Source organism: Sinocyclocheilus rhinocerous, unplaced genomic scaffold (assembly GCF_001515625.1).
Source record: "Sinocyclocheilus rhinocerous isolate Xijiao unplaced genomic scaffold, SAMN03320098_v1.1 scaffold405, whole genome shotgun sequence".
NCBI lineage: Eukaryota > Metazoa > Chordata > Actinopteri > Cypriniformes > Cyprinidae > Sinocyclocheilus > Sinocyclocheilus rhinocerous.
This window is the reverse complement of record NW_015630351.1, coordinates 158,363-180,157: the sequence shown is the minus strand read 5'-3', so window position 1 is coordinate 180,157 and position 21,795 is coordinate 158,363. Positions and strand designations below refer to the sequence as shown.

Genomic DNA, 21,795 nt, shown 5'->3' with positions numbered 1-21,795 from the left:
GTGTGTGTGTGTGTGTGTGTGTGTGTGTGTGTGTGTGTGTTTGACAGATTCAGCGGGCGGGGCACTGAAAACATCAAGAGGATGTACCAGAAATCTGAGAGTGTGTGCATATGTGTGCTAATTTTTCTCTCTCTCTCTCTCTATCTGTCTCTCAGCCTTTGCTAGTTTGCCAGGTCTGATGGAGCATTTGGCAGAGAACTACAAATACTGGAAGAACTTGGATGAGATGAGATGTAAAAGTCTGCGGCCTCCGCCACCTCCGTGTCCCTCATGACTCCCTTACCCTCAAGGTCAAAGGTCAGAGCTTACACTGTGAATGTAGCATCTCTGCCGGCCCTCCAAGATTCCGTCCATAGAACACAGATCAGCAGTCCTGTTTCCCTGACGACACTCCACCTCTATTGACAATCACCCCGGTAACAAGGGTAAAACACAAACAAATGACTAAACGAATGCACTTTATCAGCATACAGTCCTCTTCCAGCATCTTTTCACTTTCTTCTCTTCTCTTTTTTTAAAATTCCCTTTGTGTTCTCCCAGCTGTTTTTAATGATTTCTAGACAGTAATTTTTTTGTAATGTCTGACACAAGAAGATAAAGACTGATCTTAGTCCAGTAGAGGACTGTATCTACTATTTTCGTTAAAATATGGGACTGAAACGTGAATGCTCAGAGGGGTCTGTCTATACACATGCACACATAACTTTAACAGACATGTGGAATCACAGATCCAAATGCCAAAAGGGCTTTATTTGGACTCTGAAGCAGAAGAAAAATTGAGTGTCAGTGGGACTGAGCTACTTTGGAAACCAAAAAGGACCCAGTAATGAGCCCTGAGGCACGACACATTTTACCCCTTATTGATTTGTTAAAATTCAACACGAATGGAATATTTTGACAATATTGTTGACAGAAGCAAATGTCAAGTTGCCAAAACGGAAGAACCTTTGAAGACGCATTTGTAATCGGACGATGAATTGGTTTTGACCAGCACTGAGCGCTATTCAGTGTGCGAGATTGTAAAAACTGCGACGGATCAGCCCACTGTGGGCCGTCATTTTTCCGGCACTTTCTGTATCAGAACGACTCAAGCCTTTCTCAGACTCCAAGGACTGGTCTGTAATAATTAATCATTTTGATATAAATAGCCAATAATAACAAAGAATATATTTCTCAGAAACACTGTATATCCAGACACATACTGTAATAACGTGAATCTTGATGATGCGTGTGTGTGTGTGTGTGGGCAAAAGAGCAAGTGTGTTTATGTTACGATGTGCTTAGTGATGAATGTATTAGCATAATTTTTTCATTTTACACATGACAGTTAACATTCCTACTTCACGTAACGGTCTGTACGGATGCAACATTCCCTAATCTTCAGAGTTATACTGTGTGTAAACATAAAATCCAGCACAGCCTCATAACGAGACCACCGACACGTTGACATTTGCTCATGCTGATAGGTGGGATTTCACATATTTTAAGTGTTACACCATTTTTAAGTATTATTTATTTACAAATGTGCTCGGCTGTATATCGCTGTTGTAATCTTTTACCATAGACAGATATTGCAGATGAGCTTCAAACACTCACCTTTTGTAGGCCAAAAACCAACGCCAAAGGTGCGTTTATAATCAACCACGATGAGTTTTAAACAGATGTTTGGCTGAAGCCATTTCGACTGGAAAAATAACTAGTTTCGATTTCTTGAAATCTGTCACACGAAAAAAATGTTTTTATTAAACGTAGCTGTTGGTGCCATTTGTTATTTGCGCACCTAATTTTTACCGGGTTACATTTGGACACATAGCCGAATTGCATTGGCTCGCAGACAAGCTTAGTAGGAATTTATTAAATGTTTATATTCAGTTGACGTTCGGCCTTTTACTCTTTATGCATTGTCGTAAAGGAGCTCTTGAGAAGTTCATCTTCACAGTGAGTGTTCTAGAACACCAGCATGACACCACGACAGTTCTAGCAGGTTCTGCACCGAGTGTTCTAAATGTGATGTGATCATAATGACTTAAAGCATTCTGGCACGCATCACAAAAGCAGATGATTCCACAATGCCCTTGTAAGATGGCAGCAGTCGTTTTTGTTGTTCTGGGGTTGGCAGTGCATCATAGTGAGTGAAGCGTTCCAGACGGCATTGTGCGGTTAAAGGCATGCGGTGCACATTCAGCAGCTCGCAGGGTTTTGATTTTTCCTCTTTCCTGTTCTCTCATCCTTCCTGATTCTATCCGTTTCCCTCCCTTTTTTTCTTTTTTCTTTAATGTGGTCACAAGGGTAGAGCAGTAGTTTCGGTGGCAGTTTTGAAGCCTGTATATGTAATGTATTATATAAAGCATTCTTGATGCATTATAAAGTTAAAATCAGTGGGTATCGGTTTATATTAAGATTTAAAAATCATCATATTCATCTAAATCAGACAATGTTTGTAGCAGATGATATCAGAGATTTTTTCTAATTAAACAAAACTTTTTTTGTATGATTTAAAATATTTCAGTTTAACCATTGGTATACATTATGATTTAACACATGAAATTGGGTTATGATTAAGGCATTATGCATTTTAAAGATACAACTGAAATTAAATAAACATTGTAATGTATTGCGACTGTGGTTACAATTATGTATAAGAACATACAACTGATTTATTTTATAAATGCAATAAGATTTCCTTTGATATACTATATATGCATGCTTAATAGAAATTATACTGCCTCTTTTTTGACCCATTTTTGCCCATTTATTTAGAGCTCCATAGTACAGATTATGGTGGAGGCTCTTGTCGCCCTCTAATGGTAAATCCTGAGATCCGCACACATTATTGAACTCCATTGATGCTGTTACATAGTTTTTACATAACTATGAAATAACAAGTATCAAAGAGCTTGTGTTTGTTTGTGTTTTAGGTTTTATTTTTTTATAGCAGTATAATCATGTTACCTAAAGTTCTTGTGATCAGTAATCAAGAAAAGTACAACAAGCAAAGCCCCTAATGGACACTAGCAGTCAAACGCTTGGATGCACTAGACTGAATTTATGTTCAAGATATTAAATACCTGCTGATCTAAAGGTCTATGCTTAAATTATTGAAATAGTTTTCAAATTTAAATTGTGCCTACTGTACCTCATCAGGATGAGGACTGAAGACTGGAGTAATGGCTGCTGAAAAAATTAGCTTTGCCATCAAAGGAATAAATTACATTTTAAAACATATTCAAATAGAAAACTGTTCTTTTAAATTGGAATAATATTTCAAAATATTACTGTCTTTATTATAGTTTTATCTAAAAAATGCAGCCTTGGTGAGCATAAGAGACTTCTTAAATCTTAAATAGAAAAATCTTAAATTGAACATTTTTAATTCAATTTGATTTATTTTATTATGAATATATTTTCTGGGCAGGAATTCCATGAAAAAGTTTTAATGACTTTACTATTATTCTAAAATATATATATATATATATATATATAATCATAATAAAGAATAAGTAGCGGTGTCCAAATGTTTGACTGGTAGAAAACACAAATGTTCCCCTTTACGGACAGGACATGTACTCATTTAATGTAATTTTATCGAGTAATATTCAGGGTTTGAATATTTGTGGTTCGCTGTAGGTTTGACATCCTGTAGTGCAAAATGAAATTAATTTCCATTCTACATTCCGGTGCATCACGCATCTGTATCGATTGAGCAAAGACACAGTAACCTGTAACGCACAATGATCAAACGCCAGTGGAGGATTTGACTCCTCTCAGACGAGTCTTGATTTGGTCTGATCTTGGGTTTGGAGCCGACTGAGATAAAGCCATAGAACATTCTAGAACTAATCATAGAAGTGCAGGGCAGAAGATGATGTATCTCTTCCCTCTTTTCCTGTCCTCCACCCTGCTCATCCTCTCTCTTCCTGTCTTTCTGTGTTTAAAAAGCTCCCGCATTATCCTACTTCATAACCAAACATTATATTGCATTCTCACACACAGGGTTTATAGGTAATTTAAAGTACAAAATGTAATCGGGGAAAATCCCTTTTTAAGCTCAGATGGTTTGACTATGAATTTATATGGACTCTTTTACAGATGTTATTATTAATATGTAGAGTTTAGAGAGAATATTCAGGTTCATGCCTTAAAGGGATAGTTCACCTTCAGTTGCTGGTCCCCACTGACTTCCATAGTATGGAGGGAAAAAAAAACACTGTGCAAGTCAATGGGGACCAGCAACTGAAGGTGAACTATCCCTTTAATCTCTATTATAAAACACTCCTCATTCACTTGCCAACACTGATGATGAGATTCATCATAAACCGGATTTAAAGTCCAGAGTGATTGAACGATGTGACCATGTGATTGTCTCATTCCAAAGATCCATTGTAATATTAACAAGATGATGATTATTAGTTGTTCTGGTGGTAGTTGGTTAATTTGGTTACTGGCGGTTTTGTTGAATGTTTAGTGATGATGTGCTTAAAAGATCAGTCCAGCTTCAATACGAATTTTATCAACAGTATTTGGAGCATGATGTTGATTACCATGGAAAATTATTTTGACTCGTCCCTCTTTTATTTAATTTGTAAAAAATTGTTTTAAAAAGCAAATATTAAAAATATTTTATTTAAAAAAGCAAATATAGCAGTTACAGTAGTTTATTTAAATGTTCCAGATGACTTAAAATCAGAGATGTAAAGCTTATATTTATTTGTTTATATTATATTTATTTAATATTAATATTTGAATATTTGGTTTGACATTTATTGTCAACTAAAAAGTTTTCATTAAAGAAATTACACTAGAAACGGACTAAAATGAATAAATGACATCAAAATACTGACTGAATTGAAAGAATATTTTCATCAAGACAAAAATCATGACTAAAAATTACATAACTAGAAGTGTCTGCATTCATATGATGCTTTAGTAGATTAAAATATATATTTTGTCTTTTTTTTTTTTTTTAAAGCAAATATTAAATATATTTAAATTTTTTTTAAAGCAAATAGTGTACTGAAAAGTTCCAAAGGGCTTAAAATCAGAAATGTAACACTCATATTTATAATAATTTATAATAAAAAAAAAAAAATAATATAATTTATAGTATTATTATATCTGTAAATGTAAAAATGTAAGTCATGATTTTTCAGCTGGAACTATTTTTCTAGGCACATTTTTTTCAAGTGGATTTGAACATTACTAATGTTATGCTTGCAGTTGATTTCTTGTCTCATATTTTTTGCTTTTTTATGATAATAATAATAATAAAGATGGACAAGTCAGTTATTTTTGATTTGAAGTCAATATGTTGCCATAAATGCTGTTGAGAGCCAGAACATTTAATTGGAGATGGTTAGTGTATCTTATAGTTTCACCCATTAGGTTTATATTTTTAGTATATTAAATTTCAGATTTAAATTGACTTCCTATCTTCAGTGTAAAGGTGGCAGAAATGCTCAGGCTCATGGGAAGTGCTCATGCTCCATCCATTATCACTTTCAGTACATTGTGTTATAAAACAATTTTTCATCTACCTAAAGTATTTTAAAAATCCTTTGTGTAATTATTAATGACTGATCAGTCCATAGTCGAATTTGAACGTTGTTGTGAATCTTTTCAAAGTGTCATGCGTCACCGTCGTGATCAAAGGGCTCCCTATTAGCGTACCATGATGACCTCACAATGACGTCATCATCGGGGGCGGGTCTTCAGACGCAGCCTGCTTCATTAGCGAACGTGAACTGAATCGATGGGTGCAGCTTTTGTGCCAATTACTGTATTTTTGAAGTACAGGGAATGAACACTAGCATCATCCCTTGCGCAAATGTATATACACTATTTTGTATTGAACAAATACTTCACTGAAAGTAAAAATGATCACATGCCATTTAACAGGTTTGTTTTATCAAAGGATATTATTTTATTGTATTGTCAGTTGTACAAAAAAAGATTCAATGTTGCATAAAAACGTCTGTTTGCTTGGTTTACTTCTGTTTGATTCTGTCTCTGCATCTGCTGTTGTTTGGAGACGCCACTCCAACTCTGAAACCATTGTGTTTGTGAGAAAAATTGCAATAAAATGTTTTTGTATGCACCAAGAGCTTGTAACACTCCAAAGAGAAAGGAAAAATTGAAATCGCATCATATGACCCCTTTAAATTTACATGGACACACCACGCTTTAATTAGTTTTTTTAATCAGTTTTGTCAGTTAAAAGATTAGCAAGCATACATTCAAGAAACACATTGATAACACTTCACTATCTTGGTTTCATTTGTTAACATTAGTAAATGTTTTATTAGTTGTTACACTATATATTTATCAATGTCTATATATATCAAACTATTTTATCTTTATTCTATCATTATTATATATAATATTCATTTTTATTTCATTTTCCCCAATTTTAGTTATTTTAGTACCTCGTTAAACTAAATGAACCTGAGAAATGTTTAAACCACTATCTGAAATAAAATACATTTAAAAAATATTTCAGCTAACATGTAAAAAAAGCATTTTTGTTACTTTAAAAGTTTAGTTTTAGTTCGAGATAATAACAACATACTGTGAACTAACAACTGTATTTATAACAAATGAGACTTTACTGTAAAGCGTTATCATTGCACTTTTCAAAATTCAGTTTTAAAATAACATAAAAACACATCAATCACAATATATACATTGTTACAGATGTTTACTATAAGATACTGATTTTATAAAACCTTCTAATTAAAATCACAACGTCATAAGCATTTTATCATACCAAAACAACGTGACGTTAAAACACTGATGTGACAAAGCTTAGCAGATGGTTAGTAAGGCAAAGAAATGTGTTCATATTTCAAACATTTTGAGCTTCAGAGATGATGATGGGGAAAAAAGGCTTTGAAGATCAGATCACAGTTCCTGGTTTTCCTCGAGTTTCTGGAAGACGGCGAGACTGCGGAGCTGAGACTGGAACTCTCCATCCTTCCAGATGATGAGCAGGTGATCGGTGGAGCAGGTGACCAGACCCTTCTCCTTGAAACTCAGAAACATCTGCAACACAAGCCACATAGTAGGACTTCTTTGTTTACATCGTTGTGTTGACAGAAAATGTTGCAATAAACTAATGTGTAAAAGAAAATAATGAACAATTCATCAATTCACAGCAGCATCAGTTTCCAAACATGAATTATAATAGAAACGAATTAAAATTAATGATTGACATGACAAACTACTAACTTAAAATCAAAGCAAAATCTAAAACATGATGAAAAATTATTATAATTTTTTATTATAAAATAAAATTATATTTTATGTAACATCATCTTTATTTTTTTTTATTTTAAAAACAAAAATAAATATTTTTTTTCCAAGATTGGAATGTGTAATTAGTTTAGACACTGTACATGCCTTAAAATAACAGTTCACCTAAAATGAAAATTTGTTCATCATTCACCCCAAAAAAATGTGTTTTATTTAAAACTTCAAGGTTTAAGACTTCAAGTAAATGATGACAGAACTCTTTTTTACTGTTTTTAAAGCCAGAATAAAACTCCCTGAAGCTGATTGAAAACATGCAATATGACTTGCTTATAATGCTAACGTAATGCTAATGTGATGGGTGTGCTGCTGAAACAGAGCACATGTCAGATGATCAATGCGTGAGTTGACTTGTATGTAGATCACATCCTTCACTCTGTCAGAAACTTTAATTAAACTGCAGGTCAGAACGATACTCTGCTTCATCCAGGATCAATGTCTCCTAATAACACACTGTTTCTACACACAAAATCGAAAGCTTTCATCTAAAACTAGTTCATGAAACTCAGTCGAGACAAACACTCAATACCACCAAGTTGAAAAATCTCAAACGTCTGCATCCTTGGGTTTATGTCACATGACCCACATACCGTACCTGCACAGCTCCAGAGTGACCAATCAGATCGCCGATCAGTTCCAGCGAGCGCAGACCAGGGACTTCTGGGATTTTCTTGGCAGGAGGACCTGTCTGCTTACTGGACCTGCCAAAAGTGCCGAACATCCCAAAAAACCCTGCAGGAGAAAGCAGACATACTAATCACCCAAACATCATGCATTAAACTCATGCTCATTTAAAAGAAAATAATGATTTAGATACACTGCAAAAGAAAGTCATCAATAACTTAAAGGGGTCATATGATGCGATTTCAAGTCAGATTGCATCGGCTATGGGGATGAAGACGACAACTCCCATGATTCCACACTCAGTCACGGCGTCATCAAACTACGACTTTGTTTCTTTGCTTGTTTTGAATACGCGCCCTCTAACGGCGAAAAATTACATATTGTGCCTTTAAAGAACATCAGATCAATCCTATGTTGTTTTTCGTCCATTCAAATATTAGTGGTTGTTCTGGATGTCTGTCAGGAAATTATTTTACAGCAGCTGGACTGAAACACACACACACACACATCCTCTGCACAGGATGGCAAAATAAATGATGATATGGGAACATCTGGATCAGAGAAGACAGGAATGAGGGAAGGAAGGATGTGTGTTGTGATGGAAAGGAAAGGGGTGAGAAGGTATTTCAAAGATGAAACGGATGGATGGAAAGAACAGAGGCTGAAGTGAGGTGTTTGTGTGTGTCCTGCTCACCTGAGGAGGCGGGTTCAGCGGGCAGGGGGAGGTCCTGTAACTCCCACATCCTCACACTCCCGTCCTCAGAGCACGACATCAAGCGCCTACAAGACAGACAGAGAACACTTCGCTTTATTCAGATGCTTCACAGAGATGTTTTGGAGGAATTCTTCTGAAGTGCTTCATACCCGTCCTGCTGAAGCACGGTGTGTAAGACATTTGAATCATGGGCGATCCTCCTGTATGCCACCACACTCTTCATCAGCACATTATAAACATACAGACCACTGCCTACAGCCGCCACTATATACTGAGAGAGAGATTTAACTATGTAAGGAAAATATGCATGATTTAATTATCATATATGATATACACTAGAGGTCAAAATTTTGGAATAATTAAACATTTTTCAAGTTTTTGAAAAAAGTCTCTTTTGCTCACCAAGGCTCAATTTATTTGAATAAAAATCCAGTAAAAACAGTAATATTGTGAAATATTAATAACATTTAAAATAACTTTTCTATTTGAATATATTTTAAAACGTAATTTATTTCTGTGATGTAAAGCTGAATTTTCAGCATCATTACTCCAGTCTTCAGTGTCACACGATCCTTCAGAAATCATTCTAATATGTGACCCTGGAGCACAAAAGTTATTTATTCAGCTTTCAGATGGTGTATAAATCTCAATTTTAAAAAAATTTACCCTTATGACTGGTTTCGTGGTCCAGGTTCACATATGCTGATTTGCTGCTCAAGAAAAATTTCTTATTATTATCAATGTTGAAAACAGTTGTGCTGCTTCATATTTTGTGTAAACATTGATAAACATTTTTTGAGGATTATTTAATGAAAATAATATTCAAAAGAACAGCATTTATTTGAAATAAACATGTTTTGTAATATTATAAATGGCTTACAGTCACTTTTGATCAATTAATGCATCCTTGTTAAATAAATAATGTATATATATGTTTCTTGAGCAGCAAATCAACATATTAGAATGATTTCTGAAGGATCATGTGACACTGAAGACTGGAGTAATGATGCTGAAAATTCAGCTTTGATCACAGGAATAAATTACATTTTAAAATATATTCAAATAGAAAGCAGTTATTTCAAATTGTGATAATATTTTGCAATATTACTGTTTTTACTGTATTTTTGATCCAATAAATGCGGCCTGGGTGAGCATAAGAGACTTTTTTTTTCAAATACATAAAAAAATCTTAATTATTCCAAACATCTGACCATTGGTGTATAATTTATATATAATTCATCATTTATAATGAAGGGTCAGTTTCTTACCTCCCCATCTGAGCTCATGTGCTGAATGGACCTCTCGATCTGTTTCTGGTGATTCAGTTTGAACTCTGATTGGCCGTCTCTCGCTGGCTCCTCCCACAGAATGTGCTCATATGCCTGGATCGTCCAATCCACTGAATCCCAGATGATGAGCTCACCGATATGAGAGCCGCTCGCAAACAAGCCATCTGAGATAAACAATAACCAACAATAAACACAACAATACTCAACACAATCCAAAATGATCTCAATGTGTGCGTGAGGACTGATTGCCATCAAATATCTCACCGTTGATGTGGATGAGAGAATGGATGGTGTCCTGATGGTCAGCTAGATGACGCATGGCCATAACCACAATGTCTGATCCAGACAGGTTCAACTTAAATATCACTGGAACATCAGAAATCATTTCAAATCATTAATTGACCTACAAGCAAACTCATCAATAAAATAGCTTAAGCTGCAACATGAGTCATTTTTACTGAACAGAGCTTTGAAATGAAGATTTATGAAGACCACAACAGCTTTTGCTAGACCAGTGAGTGTAAATCTTTTCATATTTGTTGAAAATACCATTAATTTTTTAGGCATACAACATTTTATGGAAAAATTATTTTTCAGTTACCAATTTCTTTATCCATGGCAGCTGCAATGAAGTTCTTTGGTAACTCCACCATGGCTGAGATGCCTTCAGAATAAAGCAGAAGATTTATGAAAATATATTTAAATACACTACTGTTCAAAAGTTTGGGGTCAGTAAGATTTTTTTTTTTTCAAATAAATGTATACGTTTATTTATTAAGGACGCATTAAATTGATAAAAAGTGACAGTGAAGACATGTATAATGCTACAAAAGATTTCTGTTTCAAATAAATGCTTTCCATTCATCACATAATCTTAAAAAAATGTACCACAGTTTCCACAAAAATATTATGCAGCACAACTGTTTTTAGCATAATAATCAGAAATGTTTCTTGAGCAGCAAATCAGCATATTAGAATGATGATTAATGATGCTGAAAATTCACCTTTGCATCACAGGAATAAATTACATTTTAAAATATATTCAAATAGAAAATAGTTATTTTAAATTGTAAAAATATTTCACAATATTACTGTTTTTACTGTATTTTTCATCAAATAAATGCAGCCTTGGTGAGCATAGAAGATTTTCTGAAAGTAGTTTGATGTTGCATAAATTACACTCTGCCAGTTTAAGTTTATACAACTATTAAAAAGTGAAGTGACGTGACATGTGGCCAAGTATGGTGACCCATACTAGGAATTAGTGCTCTGCATTTAACCCATCCAAAGTGCACACACACAGCAGTGAACACACACACACACCGTGAACACACACCCGGAGCAGTGGGCAGCCATTTATGCTGCGGCGCCCGGGGAGCAGTTGGGGGTTCGGTGCCTTGCTCAAGGGCACCTCAGTCATGGTATTGAAGGTGGGAGAGAGCGCTGTACATTCACTCCCCCCACCGACAATCCCTGCCGGTACGAGACTCGAACCCGCAACCTTTGGGTTACGAGTCCGACTCTCTAACCATTAGGCCACGACTTCCCCTTAGCAATGTGACTTTATCTTGTGTTTTGTAGTCTGTATTTGCTCTTGGACATACATTTATTTATCTGTGTGTTTTGGATTGTGTACCTGCATCGCTGTGATGAACCGTTTTACACTGCAGCTCAAAGTCTCTGTTCCAAACACACAGTTCATTTCCACCCGAGAGCCACACATCCAAACGAACCAACACCAGCAAACACTGAAAAACAGACACCTCCATCAGCGTACAAACACACAAAATCCACCTACACACACTGAAAGAGGAACAGACCTGTTTCCACACACAATCCCAACCATCTGTGCACTGAAACAGGAAGACATGAAGCTGTACCACATACTGTACCTTCACTGGGGACTGGAGATCAGATATGTTCTGCACTCGGTTTCCTGAATCTGGATCCCATAACTGCGGTAGAATTAAGGCAAAGCATCAACACTAAACACACACACACACACACTTCAGCAGAAGTTTGTGTAAAGGATACACTGAGCGTGCGGTCTGATGAAGCGGTAATGAGCGCCGTGTGTGCGTTTCCTCCTCTGATGAAGGTGTATGATATCATTGCAGTGATTTGCTGCGTATGACCGCGCAACTCAATCAAAGAGTCTCCAGTCTGAAACACACACACAGACAAATGCTGCTGGTTTTGCATTTATAGAGTGTTGGGGTCACGCAGTAAATGTAATACAGTAAAACGGCAGAGGGTAATTATAACTAACATTTTTTATTTTGTTAATGTTATTAATATAGTATTAATTAACTATTTAATTAACAAAATATATATATATATACAATGTTATATAATATATATACATACAGTATAATATATACAATATAATATATATACAGCATACTTAAATAGTATGTGTGTATATATATATTTCAAATTTTATATTTTAAAAATTAGCTAAAATACTTATTAAAAACAAATCTGAAACAATTTTGAGCTCATTTCATAAATACATCATAAAGTTTTATATATTTATTTTTCTATATTTATAATATATTGTGAAAATAAAATGCTATAGTATAGTATAAATAAATAAAATGTCTTATATAAACACTTGAGTTCATTTTATAAGAAAATATGTTTTTAATATATTTATAATATGAGTACATTTTAGAGAGAGAGAGAGATCGCTCATATTTTATGAGAAAATGTTCTTTATTTGTTTATTTATTTAAAATTAATTAATTACAACTACAGGAGGATTTTGAGGGCTGTGGTGTCTCAATGCAAAAAAAAGTTCCTGATTTTATTTAATTTTATTAATAAAAATGTTAAAATTACTTTTGCCAAAAAGTATCAATTAGGCTGACCTCTGGCCTATTTCATGAATTTACCATATCAATAACATGTGATTAGCATATTCATAAAGTTCTGTTCTGCTCACCTCAACATTCCAAATGAGCACCAGGCCGTCGTCACCTGCAGACGCAAACCTGCCAACAAAACACACAGATGTTGGGTAAAACCTGGCATGACGCTTCACCTATGCTTAAATAAAAGAAAGCATAAAGCCCAAAATATAACATCGCCAGCACTATGACAGATCTTCTTCTCTGACTGGATTTTAACAATCACATGATTCCCACGTCACCTTTGACCTCTCGAGCTCAGAAACGAATCGTCCGCAGGAAGAACAGGAGAATGAAACTATGATAAAGGGATGAGATACAGGAAGTATGGAAGGGATCGGAGAAGAGAAACAGGACTCGGGACTCAAAAAGCAATCAGCGATGTTCTGCACACTGACCTCAGCTGAAACTCTCCTCCTGCACCGAGATCATCAGGAGCAGCCAGCCGTAACACACACACACACACACACACACTTCCAAACGCTCTTCTCCATCACCTCAATAAAAATAACCCCTGCCTTACACTGCCCAGCACTGCGTGTTTGTATATACATGAGCTTTTTGAAAGCCTCCAGCGCAGATGTTTTCATGCAGATGGGGGTTCGGTGCCTTGCTCAAGGGCACCTCAGTCATGGTATTGAAGGTGGGAGAGAGCGCTGTACATTCACTCCCCCCACCGACAATCCCTGCCGGTACGAGACTCGAACCCGCAACCTTTGGGTTACGAGTCCGACTCTCTAACCATTAGGCCACGACTTCCCCTTAGCAATGTGACTTTATCTTGTGTTTTGTAGTCTGTATTTGCTCTTGGACATACATTTATTTATCTGTGTGTTTTGGATTGTGTACCTGCATCGCTGTGATGAACCGTTTTACACTGCAGCTCAAAGTCTCTGTTCCAAACACACAGTTCATTTCCACCCGAGAGCCACACATCCAAACGAACCAACACCAGCAAACACTGAAAAACAGACACCTCCATCAGCGTACAAACACACAAAATCCACCTACACACACTGAAAGAGGAACAGACCTGTTTCCACACACAATCCCAACCATCTGTGCACTGAAACAGGAAGACATGAAGCTGTACCACATACTGTACCTTCACTGGGGACTGGAGATCAGATATGTTCTGCACTCGGTTTCCTGAATCTGGATCCCATAACTGCGGTAGAATTAAGGCAAAGCATCAACACTAAACACACACACACACACACTTCAGCAGAAGTTTGTGTAAAGGATACACTGAGCGTGCGGTCTGATGAAGCGGTAATGAGCGCCGTGTGTGCGTTTCCTCCTCTGATGAAGGTGTATGATATCATTGCAGTGATTTGCTGCGTATGACCGCGCAACTCAATCAAAGAGTCTCCAGTCTGAAACACACACACAGACAAATGCTGCTGGTTTTGCATTTATAGAGTGTTTGGGTCACGCAGTAAATGTAATACAGTAAAACGGCAGAGGGTAATTATAACTAACATTTTTTATTTTGTTAATGTTATTAATATAGTATTAATTAACTATTTAATTAACAATATAATACTGTTTCAAAATATATGAAATCTCAAAATATGAAATTTCTAAATTATTAAATTAAATCAAGCATATTATATTTTGCATATATTTTGAGGCATTGCCCCCTCCAAAATACTCAATAAACACACACACACACACAAAATAACATAAAGATAACATCGCCAGCACTATGACAGATCTTCTTCTCTGACTGGATTTTAACAATCGCATGATTCCCACGTCACCTTTGACCTCTCGAGCTCAGAAACGAATCGTCCGCAGGAAGAACAGGAGAATGAAACTATGATAAAGGGATGAGATACAGGAAGTATGGAAGGGATCGGAGAAGAGAAACAGGACTCGGGACTCAAAAAGCAATCAGCGATGTTCTGCACACTGACCTCAGCTGAAACTCTCCTCCTGCACCGAGATCATCAGGAGCAGCCAGCGGAGAAGAGAAACAGGATTCTGGACTCTAAAAGCAATCAGTGATGTTCTGCACACTGACCTCACCTCAAACTCTCCTCCTGCACTAAGATCATAAGGAGCTGCACACACACACACACACACACACACTTCCAAACGCTCTTCTCCATCACCTCAATAAAAATAACCCCTGCCTTACACTGCCCAGCACTGCGTGTTTGTATATACATGAGCTTTTTGAAAGCCTCCAGCGCAGATGTTTTCATGCAGACGCAGTTAATATGGACAGGCCCAGAGCTGATGGACACTATCAAGTTGATGTTGAAGTGCAAACACACACACACACACAAACTCCCTCAAGCTGTGATGATTAAGCTCTTGTCACGCTCTGTAAGTTTGCTTTTGGAGAGGATCTGGCTCAGTCTTAGCTGTCAATCACTGGTCAGAGGCAGAAGAAGAGGAGAAGAGGATTGCTTACCTTAAGTCATCAACCTGCACCAGAAATCGAACAATGTCAAAGTGTCCTTTCAGCACCTGCATCTCCGTGAAACAGTTTTTGGGCTGTTCCTCCCCAATGAACAGAGCCGCGCTCTTCTGCCCACGAAGAGAATATAATAGACAAACGAATCATTGCTTCAATCTAGCTCAGAATGTGCTGAAATGACTGTTGTTTGCTCGACTGCGTCGGCCTGTCTCTCTCTGATACATGTACTGAACTCCTGCAACTATAAGACCCAGTCTTTAAGAGAACTGGACACTGAAACGAGCTTCTTATCTTCTGCTTATTGGTAAATAATGGCAATAACATGGACATAGGTCATGCCACAAAACTGGAGTTTTAGTGACTTTTAAATTGCATGGCTGATAACAGCTTTAACAGCTTTGTGTTATTACAGGCATTTTTCTAAACACATCAACAAAAATTTAAATGCTGCTGTTTTTTTGCCCTGTGTAAAAAACTAATAAACTAAAATCATTAAAAAACAAAGAAAATCATTTTCAGAAATAGATAGATAGATAAGATTTTTCAAATCTTAAAGAAATCTATTTTTGGGACATCAAACAGACAGAAGTTTCATGGCTGATAACAGCTTTAACAGCTTTGTGTTATTACAGGCATTTTTCTAAACACATCAACAAAAATTTAAATGCTGCTGTTTTTTTGCCCTGTGTAAAAAACTAATAAACTAAAATCATTAAAAAACAAAGAAAATCATTTTCAGAAATAGATAGATAGATAGATAAGATTTTTCAAATCTTAAAGAAATCTATATTTGGGACATCAAACAGACAGAAGTTTCATAGGGTTACCCACATACACTGTAGTTTGTGGTTTACTATGGCTTGTACTCACCTCCACAGTTCCCTGCGCTTCCCGACCTCCCAGAATCCACCGCAGCATGTTGGTCTTTTAAAAAAGCATCTGACTTTACATGCAAACGAATGGATTTTGTGTGCAAATAAATCACAAGACAAATCAGTGTAGCTGCATGTTGCGAAACCGGCTGGCAGAGACGCGCGGTGCGTTCTGTTGATATTCCTGATGTGAGGAGTCTTTATTAAAACACTAAATCAGTCGCGTCAGCTCACTCTCTATTGGAATATATTTCCATCTGTGACGAACCGAAACATTATAGCACGTCTTGTTTGACAGAACGCGTCACGCGTCGCGTCTGATACAATGTATCAGTTCCGAGCCGGTTCTGCTTTAGATCCAAAACTCTTCAGTTAGAGCATATAAACGAGTCAAATGACCGTCGATGATCGGAAATGTTCATAAAATCATCTCTCTGACAGTATTTTCGGCCAAATCAGCTGCTCACTACAAACAAACAATCTGCGGACTCATGTGACTAGCTACGGAAGCTTCCAGGGGACACACGTGACCCGCAGTGTTTTCGAAGCGAAAAACACCAAAGGTCTACAGTTGATCTTTTATTGGAGGTTGGTTTGTAGATGTACCAGCCCCAAATTTAAACAAAAGAAGCAGCATATAAAACAAAACTTAATATACGGTTTTTTTTTTTCTGTAAGCAAATTCTGTCAAATTCTCTTTTATATTATCATATTTTTAACTGTATTGTTGGTATCGTGGTTCATTATATATTTTTGTGTATTTTTCTCTGTAAAATCGTGTAGATCATTGCCTTTTATTATGTTTTATATTTTATATATTTTTATTTTATTTTAATTTATATATTGTTATTGTTGTTGTATATAAAAACAAAACAATCTGTGATACCATGTGTATTTTTTCTGTAAGAAAATTCTTGTTTTATAGTATTATTTTCTTTATTGTTTTTGTGGTTATCATGCCACCGCTAGATGTCAGTATACACCAACTCGAAAACCCTGTTGCGGTCGTACATGTCTGAGACACTAACGAGGTTATCCACAGCTTCAGGGATTCAGTCCATTTTATTCAATCACTAGTGTCTGTGATCTCCTCCCAAATGTATTATTCACACGCATAAAGGCAACAGTATGGTATAAAGGCAACCGTATGGCATGGCATCTACTGAATAATCAAGTAAACATATTAAAGCAATACTTTTAAGCCTTTTCTCTGGCTACATTCTCCCTCAGGTCTTCAAAAGAGTGAGAGTGATGGAATGCTGAGGAATTATTTGAGGATTACCATCACCTCACCTTACAGAGATGTGGCCCCTCTCAAAATCCCACTGGGCCCTTGTGACCCCAACACACACACACACACACACACAGAGATGAGCGAATCGCGTGTGTTCTCAGATAGAGACGAGTGTGTGAGCTAGTGTGACCTTCATGCTGAGCTCTAGCGTTGATTTCTGATTTAGTGTCAATCCGCTGCGCTTGTCATGCCAGGCGAGGTGCTTTCCACAAGGTAATAGAAAAACTCAAGGGCAGAGAGAGAGGGGAGGGTAGCAGGAGACGGAGGGAAATGTAACTATCTGAACAAGGTGCAAAGAAACAACAGTACAGTCAAAATGCAAGAGAAATTAAAGTAAGGATGGAGAGAAATGTTGACAATTAAAAGTTCATTCACATTTCCTGAAGAAAATGCTGTTGCCAGCCAGCAAATATTATTATTTTTAAGAAAAAGTAAATCAAATTAAAATTGTATTGCCTATTTATAATAATAATAATAATTATTATTATTATTATTATAAAACTCTGCGCTATATAAGTTGATAAATAAATGTAAAAACGTAAAGACCAATCATAATTCAGTATGCATAAAGAAAAATAAAGGAGATCATCATAAGAACACATAGCAACAATATCCTTTAAATCACTTCTGAACTTTTCTTTTCACCTGATAAACAATAAAAACATTGACAGCCAATCAGAATCCACCAGAATTTAACAATAGCAAGCATTTAAAGCAGCCAACAACAAAATTACAGCGCGTGCTTTAATAAACAACCTTAACTTGCCTTGATGTGGACACTAATATAGTTATCGTTATTGTTTTGGTGTGAACGGGCCTTATAGAAGTCCTCACCATAATTATAAGGATAACACACAGAGGAACCATATCGCTGTAATCACTCTCAGGACGATTTTTTTTCCAGCTGATGAACGATTAAAGCATTGTCAGCCAATCAGAATCAGCGCCAGCATTTAAAGTGACAGACCACAGAAAATTAGAATCAACAGAAAGTCACGGTGGTCATGGGTTGGACATCACTGATCTACAGGTGCATCTCAAGTAGACTTGTGCCGGTATTCGGTAATGCGATATATCACGGTAATGAATATGCATGATATTGTTATCGTGGGCACTTCTAAATACCGTGAATAATTATATATTACAAACTACCCCAGATAGTCACGCAGTGTGAAAACAACGGCGATCCGACGAGTTTGAAAATCGTGCAGCGTGAACTGGGCATAACTGTCATGAACCGGAATGCACAGAGTTCACACAGAATTAGACAAGACGAGGGTTTGAGGTTAAAAAGTATATAAATTGTAATTTTTTTTAGAAAATGACCGATCGTTTCACTAGATGAGACCCTTATTCCTCGTCTGGGATTGTGTAGAACGCTTTGAAGCTGCACTGAAGCTGCGATTTGGACCTTCCACCCAGTGAAGTCCACTATATAGAGAAAAACCCTGGAATGTTTTCCTCAAAAACCTTAATTTCTTTTCGACTGAAGAAAGAAAGACATGAACATCTTGGATGACATGGGGGTGAGAAAATTATGAGGAAATTTGAATTCAGAAGTGAACTAACCTTAATCCTTTAAAGGCCTTGGTGTGAACAGGCCTTTATTCAATATGCAAATATTAATGACATCATCACTGTAGGTTTGATTTTGAAGGGTGAACATTTTCACAAAGTCATGACATTTTTTAAATGTTATTATTGAAAAAGTATGATTTTTATATACAAAACAAAGTCTGAATGCATTTGAATTGCCACATACTTGCAGAAACTTATAGAAAAGAAAAATAATAAAAAAGAAGGGGGATTTCAATGCAGCACTTAAATTTTATGTTCACAAATATATAAAACACACAGCATCTGGTCATTATAGTGGTATAATGTCAGACACAAACAGTGAAATACCCTCTATTTTCAGACTCAATTAAATCTGTTCTCGGTTCAGAGAGAGAACAGGACACAAGGAAGATCGTCCTGCTCTCTCTCCTCTCTCTGCTTCTGTCCATCCGGCGAGAGCAGAATAGATGGTTATTCTAAAAGGTGCTGATTTCAGCTATAAACTGTCGGGGGAATGCATGTGATGTTCAATAAGGCATTCCCATACAGAGACGGAGTAGAGAAGACAAACTCGTTTATGAGCAACACACAACCCTGTCCTCCTGTATTACTCACACACTAAATTCTGCTTTATACACACACAAACTACAGCAGCACTTCAGGGGATTTGTGTGTAGTGTGTATGTTTTTCACCTACCAAGCAAATGCAGGTGCAGATCTAGACACTGTATCACTGTTGCACGTGCATTTTTGAAAATAGCATGAGCCTAACTTCCTAGAAACCAACCAGCAATTCTCTAGCAACCATGAACACAATAGCAACCGCATAGCAACACCCTGGCAACCACCTACAACACGCCATCATGGTGGAGACAAATTTTCTTCAGAAAATGCTAAACTACCACACATACACACACAAAAACATTAATTTGAATTAACTATATTTGTTTTTATCCCTACTGATAATAAAAGTCATAATTTTATGAATTAGAAAAGGAATTAAACATGGCTCCTGCAATATTATCAAGAATATGATTTATTTTTTACTCTGACTGTCCCTATGTAAGATGTAGTATCCCCGAATTCATAGGTGCGTCCAAAATCGCATACTGTCTGAATAGGTACTGAATTTGAACTTACTTTGCGAACATTAAAAAAGTATGTTCTATATAATCTGAATATGGTATGAAATTCAGACATACTGCATCCGTCATATTGTTACTATCACGTGATCAACCAGTGTCGCCTTTCATAAATCCTCTCCCGTGGCCCCATGGGATAGTAAAGTGTCTGTCGGATGTGCACTTCCAAATTTGAGTGGAAGTAGTAAGTTATCCAGGTACTTTGTTTTTCGAATACTATTAATTCAGACATACTACATTTTTGGCATAGTTTTTTGCATATAGTAGGGAAGTATTTGATTTCAGATGCAGTGATAGCATTTGAAAAAAAAAACAGAAGGCAAAATAAGTAACCGGATGACCTACTACTTCGGCCAAAATTCTGGAGTGCGCATTCGATGGACATTTTACGGAGTCACATAACTTGGCAGAAGTAGTACGGAATGTCCGATTTTCAGTCAAATTGCCTATATTCATACTATAAAGAACATATACTTTTTTTTTCAGCTGTGATAAAACAACTGTTTTTTTGTTGCTTCTCATTGCCATGACAGCAACAAAAAAAAGAAATGTGTCAGTTTGTGTGCGTGTTTGTGTTAAAAAAGTAACATTACGAACCCCCCCCCAAAAAAAATAAAAACACTTTTTTTGTCATAAAACATAAAAAAGACCTCAGTATGATTAATTAATTCAGCGGATGGTGCCCAGATATCATATCAGAATTTAAAATGTTGAATTTGATGTTAATATTAAGTTAATTTCATTCATCACACTGGAAATGGAAATTCAAGTTGAGCTTATTGCATTATGGGATACATTACCTAGTACGCTTGCATGTTTGCAGGTTGCATATGCACATTGGCGGCGCTAGGGAGGGGCTAGCAGGTGCTTCAGCACCCCCAAGAAAGACAAAAGCACCCCCATAGCACCCCCACAGATTTCTTCCTGGAATCAATTATATACATGCTATAGCCTCTTGTATTTAATAATTAAGATGATAATAAAAAAAAGAAAGAAACAAAAAAAAAAACATTTGACTCCTTACGCATGCATAACTCGTGCAATGCAATAACGACGTGATTTGCAGCTGTCCCACTTTTCGTAATGTCATTATAGCATTTTATTTAAAAAATGGAGCGCTTCCTTGTGCTAAGTAGGCCTGCCCCCGACTAAAGATTTTTCTAGTCAACTAGTCGCACGTTATATTAAATAGATTATTATAGTAATATATTAACCTTTAATATATAGGCAGGTGTATTAGGCTATAGCCTATTCTGCGCTCAAGCTCGCGCATTAAGCAATTGCCTCAAAGCACCGGCAAAGTGATTATGAACGTGTCGGGGGGAAAGAAGACATTTTAATTATTTATTAATAAACTAGTGCTTTCTGAGTCAGTGTCGGGTGCAAAGATGAAGTTGCCGAATGCCGACACTGACTCGCCAACTCCACATGGACGTGCCTTTAATAGAAATGCACCTTTTCATACGGACTACAAAACGGTTTACTAGTTTTACTTTTATTTTTGTTTTCATTTTGAAAGGCTTATCTTTGCTGTTTACCTCACGTTAGGCTATGGAGGCTCTCTTTAATCTTTTTTTATTATTATTTGATTCCTCAGTGTTTGCTAATAAAGCTTTTGTAAGTTAGTTTGTCATTGTATCTTACTGTTTTATTGTTGTTG

General features: G+C 36.3%; 1 protein-coding gene and 1 pseudogene across 4 annotated transcripts; one reads left to right on the top strand and one right to left on the bottom strand.

Moving 5' to 3' along the window:
* LOC107740198 (high affinity cAMP-specific and IBMX-insensitive 3',5'-cyclic phosphodiesterase 8B-like) overlaps window positions 1-1,158 on the top strand; it is a 43,474-nt pseudogene extending 42,316 nt beyond the window's left edge.
* Window positions 1,159-6,568: 5,410 nt separating this feature from the next.
* On the bottom strand, window positions 6,569-16,698 carry LOC107740197 (WD repeat-containing protein 41-like). Of its 4 annotated transcripts, none has more exons than XM_016552543.1 (13): window positions 16,141-16,698; window positions 15,265-15,380; window positions 12,878-12,926; window positions 11,968-12,096; window positions 11,826-11,888; window positions 11,570-11,681; window positions 10,535-10,597; window positions 10,198-10,299; window positions 9,913-10,097; window positions 8,794-8,915; window positions 8,624-8,709; window positions 7,896-8,037; window positions 6,569-7,027 (listed from the first exon to the last, which is right to left on the bottom strand). In XM_016552543.1, the coding sequence occupies exons 1-13, from the start codon at window positions 16,186-16,188 to the stop codon at window positions 6,898-6,900; spliced, it is 1,347 nt and encodes a 448-aa protein (XP_016408029.1). In that variant the 5' UTR covers window positions 16,189-16,698; the 3' UTR covers window positions 6,569-6,897. The 4 variants fall into 4 exon arrangements, with proteins under 4 accessions (XP_016408029.1, XP_016408031.1, XP_016408030.1 ...); XM_016552542.1 differs by having other exon boundaries at window positions 6,572-7,038; window positions 7,901-8,037; window positions 16,141-16,697; XM_016552544.1 differs by lacking the exon at window positions 10,535-10,597 and having other exon boundaries at window positions 6,571-7,038; window positions 7,901-8,037.
* Window positions 16,699-21,795: the final 5,097 nt, after the last annotated feature.

Coding starts and splice junctions, on each gene's coding strand:
- LOC107740197 (XM_016552542.1), bottom strand. CDS start 16,188: ATGCTGCGGTGGATTCTGGGAGGTCGGGAAGCGCAGGGAACTGTGGAG. Junction 12,097..12,877: donor TGCTCATTTGGAATGTTGAG/GTGAGCAGAACA, acceptor TGTGTGTTTCAG/ACTGGAGACTCTTTGATTGA. Junction 10,098..10,197: donor TTCTCTCATCCACATCAACG/GTGAGATATTTG, acceptor TGTTTATCTCAG/ATGGCTTGTTTGCGAGCGGC.